This window comes from Centruroides vittatus, unplaced genomic scaffold (assembly GCF_030686945.1).
Source record: "Centruroides vittatus isolate TY-2023 unplaced genomic scaffold, ASM3068694v2 contig_474, whole genome shotgun sequence".
Classification (NCBI taxonomy): Eukaryota; Metazoa; Arthropoda; class Arachnida; order Scorpiones; family Buthidae; genus Centruroides; species Centruroides vittatus.
The window spans coordinates 4,615,845-4,628,434 of record NW_027122266.1 but is presented as its reverse complement, the minus strand read 5'-3'; the positions used below and the strand labels follow the sequence as shown (position 1 = coordinate 4,628,434).

Here is a 12,590-nt window from a genome sequence, read left to right as displayed (position 1 = left end):
AGTCTATGCCAACTCAGAAACTTTCTCCAGAATAGGTAGAGTTTCTTTTACAACCCTGCAAATCCCATTTTGTATATCCGAATTCCTATTCTTGGAACGAAATCAACTGTTCTTAAATTGTTGATAGGGAATTGGGGAAAGACTAAGAGAAAGGAATAATAAGGAGTGAAAATGAGAAAAATTATGAAATAAAGTAAGTAAGTAACGTTTATTGTAATAGGATATACCTGCTACAAAGGGGGAGAGTCAGTTGATACCAACATAGTTGATTTTGTTATTTGATAACATAAGATATCAATATATTGCAATTATCATCTAATTTGTCCAACATTAATATATATTTGTAATATATTGTAAACATATATAATTGAGATCTTATATCATATTACATAACTACAAAAATTTTTCAAATTATATAAATTATTATCAATTACAATTTTTACCACGTACAAAATACTTAGTATTTTCATTGTTGATCTTGTTCGTCGCACGGATGTTGTATCTATTTCGTAACACTAGTGTCTCACTATAAAACAAAACTTATAATTTTTGGGAAAAACCCATTATGAAATAAAAATAACCTTCAATTTTATATCATTTAGTATTCATATTACAATTATTCCTTACATAAACTTTATATATGTCGAATTACTTTATAGATACAGATAACTCTCGAGATTCGCGTATTGATTATTTGCGCTTTTGCTTATCCGCGATTAAAAAGTTGTGAAAAACCACATGATTATTCGCAAATTACTTTTACAATATTTCCATTACAATTTAGTAGTTGTAAAAACCTACTCTGTTGTTTCCAATTTTTACATTGTTTGATATAACCAAGCAAAGTACTGTAACTACTGTACTACCAAAAGACATTACAGCACAATGCCTCATAGCAAATCTTACAATGTTTATGTCACAATTATGTAATGAGACTATATGCAGTAAATACGTATGTAGCTCCATACAATATAAATAATATAAAAGATGGCAAAGCAGATAGTCGGCGAAGGATTTGAGGAACGTAGATTAAAAATTCTGAGAATATATTAGCCTATATAAGAAAGCTGCAGATCTCACAATTGAGAAACTGAACATGACGGTTACAGAAAATTTTTTACGACAGAAAAAAAGAAGATGATGAACAGGAAAAACGCTAAAACTATCAATGACAACTTACAAGCTTTCAAAAATATACAGCAGTACTGTTGCAAGGATTTGCAAAATTCACATCCTATTCCTGAGCGCACTTTCAAGTTTATGCGAGCTTTAAAAGCAGCTGGTTCCCGTATGCTAAAATCTTGAAAGACATAAATAAAAAAATGTCTGTCAAGCAACATTAACTGAGTTGTTTTCCAAACTGTTGTAACTACACCACAATCATCTTAAAATGGAAGATTAATGTTTTAATATAATTAGGCTAATCATATATAAATAATATTAATAAAATAAACAATACATGTATATTATTTGCTTATTGAATCATTTTTTTAAAAATATAACCCGAGACAGCAACGTGCTTTAGTTTCGCCAAATTGGCTCGACCGGTAGGAACCTAACTCGATTTTCTCAAAGTCCTTCCTTCCTATTTGGTATTTGCAAGATTTCCAAGGAACCTAATCCTCGTGAATATCGGGAGTTTAACTATACATAATTTTAAATTAATTTCTCTTCTATATGCAAATGATAGCATTGTGATATTAAAACTGAATGCTTGATCAAATAACAAATTGAAATTACAATTCATTGTATACGATATAAGATTGTTCCTTAGTTATACTGTATAGTTATCTCGTTAATTTAATTAAGATAGTTTATTGAGGTTGTCCTGTCCCAAAAACGATGCACAATACGGAAAAATGTTGATTACCAAGTTGTAGAGCATGACCGATTTAGTATGAAAGGACACTTGAGTACCATGAATAGAGCGAATAGAAAGCGTGAAATGCTAATTTGTCGGTATTCGATTCCCGTTAATGCTACGTTACTAATCGTGTCACATAAAAGCAATTTGTGAAAAATAGGGACAGAATAAGAAATATACATTTGTATCCGGAACAGAGATTTTCATCGTTCATAGGAATAATTGGCCACATCAACGTCTAACGCACGATTTCACTTCCTCTGCTTTGTGACGTGATTATGGCATAGAATTGACGGAAATGGAATACCGACACATCATGCTTTCCATTTACTCTATTCATGCAGGGTGTTCTCTACAACTAAACTAGTTTATTATTTATTTATCAATTTGGCAAATTGCAGATGAGTCTAAGTATGTTTTGTGAGTGTTTGAATTATATGTAATAACTGATTTTACTTGCTAGAAAAAAATAAGGAAAGTTGTATTGAAGCTGAAAGAGACGAATTGTGCAAAATAACATGTGACATAAAATTTTGTTTATTGATCTTGATTTTTCAATATATTTCATTCCTGGATATATCAAGAAAAATTATTTGTATAAATATTGATTTCAAATCATTGCTATTAATTGTTGTCAACTAACTCTTTAGTTTTATTATTGGAGGAATAATTATTAATTGCGTACGCGAATAAATTTATCTGTATATATTCTTATCGTGTCTACGAAAAATTAATGAACCATTTTATAAGATGTGTGGTTTACTTATATAGAATATGTAAATGGAAGTTATATATTTATATTTTAAAATTTATATTTTAAAATTACTTGGAAAATTTTGTTTTAGTTGAGTTGAAAAATTTTAGTTCTTGAATAAGATAGCCCTTTGCCCATATTGATTGAAATACAAACATAAACAATATCGAAAATAAATATTTAAAACAAAAAATACAGTATATATATTTTCGATATCGATGACCATAGGAGAATCAAAATTCGTTAAATTGATGTTGCATTCATCGATTTGATATTTAGTTTTGAATTCATCAGTCGATAGAAAGATGAATCTAACACAAGAAACAATGTATTATAAAAGCAACAAATATTAGAAATTTATTCATTATAAATTACGTAAAACTGACTTAATGCTTCTGAAATCATCTAACATTTTAAAAATAAAAATGTGTAGATAATGATGCTATTATTTTCGATAATAAACTGCGTATTTTTTTTTTTTTTTTTTTTTTTTTTTTTTTTTTTTTAATTATCGAATTTTCTATTTAGTTTGGAGAAATTTCTCAAATCGTGAATTTTATATTTGATATACTCCAGAATGTTAATGATGTATCTTTAAATGAATTTTAAACATTATATTTAACTAAATGCGTCAATTTGTTTATTTTCTATACGGAGAATAATATTTATTACAAATATCTCTCTGCTTTAGTTATATTTAAGGTAATGAATTTTGTTTGATATTGTTTCATTTAGTTAATGATTAATCTTGTTTAAATATGATTTGGTCTTTATTTCACGTTAGAAAATTTAATTTTACATGCGATCACTGTATATTTACATAGTTATCTATCTTCATATTATATTGATGCTGATGAATTGTCAATATTTTATAGATACACTATTTCAAATCTTTTCTCTTTTTGAACTAAAAATGTCATTCGATGTATTTCATTAACATATTTTAAACAATTTTACAAAACATCTATGAAATGTAGAAAGAAACTGTAAAAAATTATATAGAATTAAATTGCAATGTATATAATAATTGAATATATTAGTGGCATTAATAAAATCTGACAAAATTTGAATAAATTGGTTAGAAAATCCAGCTATACGGTGTCTTACGGATGTCCAAGAATCGTCGAAAAGCATTATTATTTTCCAAAAATTTCTGTATAAATATAAAACATATTTCAATATTTAAATAAAATAACGAATTAAAAAGAATGGGTTTCATTTATATTTTAAATTATATATTTTTAAAATTTACATTAATCACCATTTAAAATTTGAATTTAGTAAAATATTTTTTGTAAAAACAAAAAAAATAAAGAGTATATTTTACATTCATTAACCATTTTGAATAGAAGAAATTGTTCGGAGTAAGTTATGTATACATAAAAAACAAATTCGTATTGATTTTTCCTTTTTTTTAAATATACGTAGACTATTCCGAATCTTTAAAAAAATTTGTAACCTACTTTTTAGTTTCCTATTGTTTAGATCTGTAATATAAAAAATTTATATGGTATTAGATACAATGAACAGAACAAATATACTATTCAATAAATAGAAACAAGTAAAAAATTTTAAACATTTTAGCAAGTGAAAGAAATAATAAATTGGTTCATTTCATCAACAAAAGGAATTTTTTCATTTTATAATCGTAAGATCTTATCACAAAAATTGCTTTTTTCGTTGAATTTTATTAAATTTTGTTTTAAAACCACTCTGATTTGTCCATTGCAATTTTCTCAATAACATAGCTGTCAATAAGTGAAACGGAATACGATTATGTTAAGGAGATCAATAACTTTCATTTCCAATTATTATAGCTTCTTAAAATCAATATGTGACACTATAAAAAATAATGAATTTTTATTATTGAAATCATTTCCTTTTATTTAATTTATCTATCTTACTGTAATAACTAAAAGAGTCACATTTATATATATACTATTTCAAGAATAGTAAATTACAAGAACAGACTTATATCTGCATGCTATAGAAAAAGAATATAAAGAAAGTAAATTAAAAAAACTGAAATTTTACTATAAAATAAAAATAAAACACAAAAAGTTTTTAATTAACTTAATTAAGTAAGTAATATTTTCAGAAGAACTTTCTAAAAGTCCAATGATTTTTATATGTGAGAATTAAAAAAAAAGGCAATCAGTCATGCGATTGATTTTGAAGGTATATATCAAGAATAAAGAAACAAAGAATGATGTCAGATATTAAACGTTGAAAACTATTGGATTTGGATTTGTGACATTCAACTGAAAGACACTTTTTAAAACTGTCACTATATATATATATATATATATATATAGTAAATAAATATGCATGTTCATAAATACGTAAAAATAGGTGAAATAGGATGTCTACACCATATCATACGTCTTCGATTTCTTCCATCAATCTAACATTTTATCCGCAGATTTGTTGTCCACTTCCAAACTTTGAGAAAAAATTGCGAATGAACAAATGGATAATACGAATACAAAATCTCACTTTATAAATAGATTTCGAAAACTCTTATGTACAGTTGAACGAACGGATTGATGAAAAATAATAGAGAAGTAAATTTCCGTAAAGAAAAATTAATTTAATAATAATAATAATAATAATAATAAAGTTATAAAGTATAATTTCAAGCTTCAATTGAAGTCAGTATATTTAAATGTCAAAAACTAAAATATTTTAAAATTTATTATTTAAATTTAAATTAGAAATATTGAAGTTTTTTAAATTCATATATTTAACAGACATTTATCATATTATTGAAAATATTTTTAATAAATTTAAGAGCACGAAATAAAAAACGAAAATGAAAAAGAAACAAAAAGAAAGTCATTAGTGAATAAAATATTTAAATTAGCTTGTATATACAATTTACAAGTATTATTTAATTTTCAACATTCTGTAAATAATTCGAATTTATCAATAGATTTAATTCAAGAATTACATAAAAAAGTAAAATGTAAATGCTTTTCTTTAAAATATTTTATAGATTGTTCAAAAAGTCCTTGACACATTTTAAACATTTCTTTGAAAAAAAAAAAAAATCTACTCGGGACAGGAACATAATGTTTACTGATGTCAGAACTTAACCTGAAAAACTTTTTGATGTAGTTAATATACGTACAGTACCTTTCATTGCTCTGTGCACAACAAGCCTCTGCCCGATACTGTACAGTATATTCCAAAATAGATTCTATAACAGTTGAAATTGCAGCAGTTACGCGAGTTTTCAGTTTTTCAACACCGTTCTCTTTTCATGAATACACGATGTCTTTTACATAACATCGAAGAAAAAGTTTAGTGGCTTGATATCTGGCGATTGAAAAAGCTATGGATTGTGTATGAACGCATATATAAAATTATTCTGAAATTAGTATTTTAAATTCTTTTTACGTAAAAGAATAAGTAAATGTATTAAATCGATATTGAATTATTATTGAAATTATGTTAATGTATTTTAAACTACATTAATTAATTATAATATTATATTTAAATGTTTTTGATTGAAATTTATTAAATTAATCTTCTGATAAAAAATCAGTTATCAATGAAAACTGTATATTACTGAGAGATAAACATAATAAAAACACGAATAATTAGTATGTTAATAATAAGAAAAATTGGGGAATTCTGATGCTAATTTAACATTTAACTTCCCAGAAAATAAAATGAAAACTTATTTAATTAAAATGAATTCTAAAGCTGTAGGCAGTAATTAATTTCATTTTTTAAAACAAAAGTAAACTGATGTAGATTATCATCTACATCAGTTTACTTTCGTTAATTAATACTGGTTAATTGATTGCAAGAAACTGTAGAAAAGTTAAAAATCTATTATTTATTGCCAGTCACTAAGATTAACTTAAAAACAAATGTTAACTTGTTAGCGTTAATTAAAATTAAGGTAATAAAATTAAAGATTTTATATAAATTAAGCAATCATCCCTTTATGCAGGGTAGATGCCATGATAATGATTCCTGGAAAAAAGAAGCGTGGGAAGCAATATTTTATTATACGAACTGCCCACGATTCATTTTTTCTAAATCTGTGAAAATTCTGTAATTCAGTTTTAATTTTATTTTTTAAATTATTACGAATAATTGAAAGTATTTTTAGACGATTTTAAGTACAGTACAAAATTAAAATTCTGAACTATTATTTAATAGTTCAGAATTTTCATTCTGTAACAGATTATTTTAACTATTGCAGTCATTATTATATGTTATAATTATTTTTATCATTACTGCGAACTTCTTTATATAATAACCTATTATTATTATGCAAATACAGTAGAAAGTCGTTTATTCGAACCCCGATTATCCGAACGCTTTCCAGATGGACTGTGTCGTGCTGAATCGAACTTTTTTTATACTAGATTTACTTCTAAAGTATAATTTTTGTTTTTATATTTTTCAATATATTTATTTTGTTTGTACAAAATAAAGAGATAATTTTTAACGATACAATAGCCTCGATTATTATTATAAAAATTCTCGTTAGGCTTAAAATCGACGAAAATTCAACACGAAGCGACACGCAACGGAGAAAAATTTCAACATCGGATAGGTTAATATATTTTTTCGTACATAATCGGTTATCCGAACAAATACTTGTCGGAACAACCCAGTCCCCAATTGATTCGGATAAACGACTCTCTACTGTATTAATAAAATATACGTATATCTAAATATATTATAATGAAACCCAGATAAGAAAGATAAGCAGGGTTATTTGATTTGAAACCCAAACAGCTAGACTAGAAGGATTCATAGTTTAATTTTCTATATAAAATATATAAAAAAATAAATAACCAAATGTTTTCATAAGTGGTAAAAATTTTAATTTATTTTTTAAACTAATTTTAATCATAAATTTTACGCTTTTATTAGACGACTTAGGGCCCACATTTGTGACTAACCTGGTCTATTTAATTTTTTTTTCAGTTCCTCATTCGTTTTAAAAAATTAAAATATTACTCGTGTAAGTCATATAATACAGTATAAACATTTTATAATGTAATGCAAAAAATATCCATATTTTATGAAGTTTTAGTATTATTAAACTGCACTTGTGGGAAATAAATGCCTTTTTTTTAAATAATTGAATGAAAAATATTAATTTGACATTTTTTAAAATGAAATTTGAGAAATTTCTTAAAAGAAATTTTTATAATTTACGTTAGTTAGGATTGATATATCTTCTATTGCGAGCATTTAAGTTTTCTCAACTTTAAAATAATTGAAATATCAGTAGTATTGGAGTTTCATTCAATTATTCCTATCTAAATTTTTACATACTCAAACCGTATATTTTTATACATAATATAAAAGACTAAATTTAATTTGTTCTTAAAATTTTTATCATAACATCATCTCGTTACATTTAACCTTGCCAATATGAGTTTTTAAACTTTCAAAGAGATTAGTCAACATTAGAGAAATATCTGATCGAAATTATCCGAAAAAAAATGAACAGATGTGAGCTGAAAATGAAATCATAATTCCTGAGAGCAATGTAAACGTGTTTTAAGTAATATTTTATGTTTTTACTAGGGGCTTTTCCTAACTCGCTTCGCTCGCTCGCCCACGGTCTTCGTCCCTTATTCCCAATACAGATTATTCACAACAAAATTTCATGACGATTTATTGATTCCCGGAGACGCCTTTTCTTTTCTATATTTTTTGTGACAGAAAAGCGTTGCGGCGACAATTTATTTCAACTTTATATATATTTAAAAACTGAAAAATGTAAAAAATATTAAAATACGCAAGAACGAAAGAGGAAAAGAAAAAAAAAAAAAAGAATTTATTAATAGAAATATAATTGGTTATATTTTAACTTGTTCACTTCCTTTTCTACACTTGACAAGAGTAATAATATACAATTATAATTGCTTTTATATACTACAATTATAAAAAATATTTATAAAATATAATAATAATAAAATTAAAAATAAAAAGAATAAAAATATTTCAAATATTCTTATTAATTCATTTTACTTAACTGAAATAGTTATAAGAATTTTCAATTATATTTATTGACTAATGACTTTATTTTTATGGAGATATACTCGTACAAGAAATTTGGACGTAATACAAATGCCATTTATATTCGAAAAAATCGTTTTTTAATAATGTTTGAAGATAGTGAGAGCTCATCATTGTGAGTGCACTCATTAATTTTACCTGTACATACCTAAAAAAACATGAGGAAGGAAGAATGAGAACTAAATTTAACAACAACTTATAAAATCTTATTCTGCAGGTTTTGGTTCGCTTCAAGAACTTATCTGTAAAGTGAAAAAAATTTAGGAAAAAAAACTGTTTTAAGTTATCGATCAGATCGTTTAGTTTACTGATAAGAGGAAATAGTAGAATATTAAATAAAATTATTTTTTAAAATTATTATTAAAATCTGAGTTTTTTTCAAGAGTTTCTATTATTTGCTAGCTGTTTATTTATAAAATCTGAAAGATTATTAAAGCGTCTTCTTGTAATATTAGAGATTACATCTTTTTCAATTATCAGAAGGTTGCTGTAACGATAGAGATGAATGCAGGTTTGGGGAAAACAGTATTGCACGTGGTCTCACTCAGGAAATAATCAGCAACATTGTAGGAGATACCGGGTAGAATTGGGACATCGCTATTTTTGAAAAAACTGTGACGTTATTTTGTGCCTGGCAACGTTCACTTTTCCTAACAGAGGTTTTTTTCATTATGGCGTATATTTGTTGATTTTTGCGGTTCTGATTTACAAACTATAAAAAAAATAAATAAGTTGTTTTTGAAAAGTTAAGTAAATATCTGGCAAAAAATTCCAGCTGAATTTCTCACGAAGAATTTAAAATCCGGTAAGTTATTTTAGTTATTTACTAACAATTTTAAGGTTTTATTAGCATTATCGGTACACACGTGTTACTTTGTTAGGCATACGGTATACAGCGTATTTAATGTGCATGGAGATAAGAAGGCTTGGAGAGAAGTGAGAAATGTCCTATTTCTCCCCAAATGTCTTTTACAATGTTTTGTTTTTTATAACATTCTTGCCCAATCCTATCCCTCAGAGAAATAGACTTTGGTAAAAGAGTTGAGAGGGCTGTCCTTCTTGTGAATCGAAGGACTTAGCCCTAGAGTGTGAAGAGGAAGGAAGAGGGAAGAAGGTTAGGGAATAAGAGGGAAGAAGAAATAAAGCAAGACAGGAGAGTGTGAAGAGAAGCTGCCAAAGGGTCCCATGGGACCCCACGGTCATCTGCCTGGCCTTTATTGAATTAAAAAGCAGAACACATTTAGATACATTTGAAAAAGTAATCAGTATACAAAACAAAATTGCTTTTGATGGGAGTACTTGTCCCTCACAATAAATCAAGGTTCGCACAGTAAGAATTGTAAAAGTGTGTGAAACAAGAAAATTTTTTTTTTTTTTTTTAAACAATAACAGTAATACTCTATTTACATTTATATACATTATTTACAATGGTCTTCTCAGTCAGCTACAGATTATGTGAATCTTGCGCCTAGATCACTTGTTTTCGTCTTCGGATGTTTGATCGGCGTCTTCTTCCTCGCTTATTTCGACACTGTAATTATGATTGCTGCTTTTTTGTGTGTCGTTGAGAGAAGTTTGGTTTGCTGCTTGCCGGTACGGGTTGATGAGAATTTTTGTGTCTTTGATGTATTGGTTGAGAGCACTAAAGAGGGTTTTATTACCCACAATGTCTTTTTCGTCCGGGGGCCAGTTGAATCCTGCGTAGAGTGTTTTCATTTGAAAGTTCTCCCGTTCTGTCGTGAATTTCGTGCACTCAAATAGGTAATGCTGCACATCGTCCTTCTTGCTGTCATCGACGTCACAGAGGTTGCTTTTCCTGATGCAGAAGCGGTGTAGATATTCCCCGAAGTTTCCGTGCCTTGTTAAGCACTGTGTCACACCAAAGTTCACGGTGAAGTGTTTGTTTTGAAGTCTATCTTGGATTGTTGGAAAGAATTTGTAGCAATAGCGTCCTGTTTCGGAGCTATCCCACTCCTGTTGCCAGAGATTTTGCATGATTTTGTTTATTTGGCTTCTTATTTCAGTGAGTGGAATTCTGGCATATCCCTTTGTCGTGTTGGTTCTGGTTGCCCATTTGGCCAGTTTGTCTGCCTGTTCGTTTCCCACGTGGCCCTTGTGGGCTGGTATCCAATTATAGCTTAGATTGTGATTCTTGCTGGTGCTTTCGGAGATTGCAATAAGGTCCTGTGCAATTTTTGTGGCAATTTTCTTATTTTGTAGGATGTGAAGTGTTGCCCTACTGTCTGAAAAGATTTCGATTTGTTTCTCTTGATAGTTGTTTTGTTGAATATGATTGAGAGCTTTTACAATGGCATACATTTCTGCTTGTGTTATTGTACAGAAGTCTGCCAGCCTGGTAACATGTTCGGTTGTTTGGATCTTTAATTATTATACCGCTACCCGTTCCTGATAGTGTTTTCGAGCCATCAGTGAAAACCTTTAGGCTCTTATTACTTCTAGGATTTTCTTCATAATCTGTGTTTACTCTGTATGTCTCCATTTGTGCTGGATTTTCTATTGTTGTTGTCTTGTCCACTTCCTCTGTATCGTTCTTCTTAATTAGGTCTATGAGCTGTTTATCGTTTGGAAGTTGCCCTCTGTTTATTGCTTTATTTATCTCTGTATCTGTCATTTCTCCAATATGTTCTTTCTTTAGGTTCCCCTGCCAGATTATTTCAGTAGCTTTCAAGTATATGGGCTTCAATTTCGCCAAAACCAGCAAGGCATCAGTCGGTGCTGTCCGATATGCTCGACATATCCGAATTGCTGCTTTCCTTTGTATTGCTAGCAGTCTTCTCTTGTTATGCACCTTATGGATCGCCTCTCCCCACGTCTGGACCCCGTACAGCACCGCAGGCTCGATGGCTCCCTTGTAGATCATTCTCGTGTGTCTGCTGCTTAAACCCCAGGTGTTCCTGCTGATATGCTGTATGAGGTTTGCTCTTTCTGTTGTTTTTTTTGCAAATTTCTTGAATGTGAGTTTTCCAGTTGAGTGATCTGTCGAAGTGGATTCCGAGGTATTTAAGATTTTCTACGTTCTTGATGCTTTTGTTACCGATTTTAACCCCTACTGACTTTTTGAGATGACTGCCTTTATTTCTTCGTGTGCAAACCATGGCCTGACATAAATAAACAGCCAATAAATCACCAGAAATTGGTGATTTATTGGCTGTTTATTGTTAAAGCTCCAGTTTTCAATTATTTTTAATAACCTGTTGGTCTCATCTCTTAGGCGGTTACAGTTTCTGTGTGCGACCATTAGGAGGACATCATCTGCATATGCCTGAATTTTGACATCAGATGTTTCTGGGATTTCCTGTAGTATACTGTTGAACGTTAGGTTCCAGAGACCTGGCTCGGCCCTGGAGCCCTGTGGGCATCCTCTAGTTATCCGCTTTATGATGTTTATGTTTTTAGTGAAAAAGCTTGCCTGGCGGTCTGTAAGATAGTCCTGTGTTAATTTCTTGAGATTCAGGGGGCAATTGATGTCGTTAAGCGTTTTTAATACGATTGGCCACCAGAGAAAATCAAAGGCCTTCTGGAAGTCAATTTTCACCAATAAGGCGTGTTGGCCTTTGTCCCATGCCTTCAGGATGAATTCCTTAACTTTTAATGTTGCTTGTGTAGTTGATTTTCCTTTCTTAAAGCCGAACTGCTTATCACTGTTGAGGTTGTGCTTGTGCAGGTGCCAATTTATTCGGTTTATGAGCAATCCATCTAAAACCTTTCCCATTGTAGGGAGCAGGCTTATTGGGCGGTAATCCATAGGTTTTTGAGGGTTTTTCATTTTAGGGATAAATTTGACGCTGGCTCGTTTCCAAGCTGTAGGAAAGACTTTCATCCTTAGGCATTCGTTGAAGACATGGACTAGTGCTAAGGGGATTTCTTCTTGAATGGCCTTGATTGCTTCAGCCGTAA

At 29.1% G+C, this 12,590-nt stretch overlaps 1 protein-coding gene across 1 annotated transcript; it reads right to left on the bottom strand.

Moving 5' to 3' along the window:
* Nucleotides 1–10,145: 10,145 nt before the first annotated feature.
* LOC136977745 (uncharacterized) lies at nucleotides 10,146–11,553 on the bottom strand. The gene is made up of 2 exons (XM_067273295.1): nucleotides 11,067–11,553; nucleotides 10,146–10,915 (listed from the first exon to the last, which is right to left on the bottom strand). Exons 1-2 carry the CDS (start codon nucleotides 11,551–11,553, stop codon nucleotides 10,146–10,148), a joined length of 1,257 nt encoding a protein of 418 aa, XP_067129396.1.
* Between the last annotated feature and the right edge of the window lie 1,037 nt (nucleotides 11,554–12,590).

Coding starts and splice junctions, on each gene's coding strand:
- LOC136977745 (XM_067273295.1), bottom strand. CDS start 11,553: ATGATCTACAAGGGAGCCATCGAGCCTGCGGTGCTGTACGGGGTCCAG. Junction 10,916..11,066: donor ACTATCAGGAACGGGTAGCG/GTATAATAATTA, acceptor AAATCTTTTCAG/ACAGTAGGGCAACACTTCAC.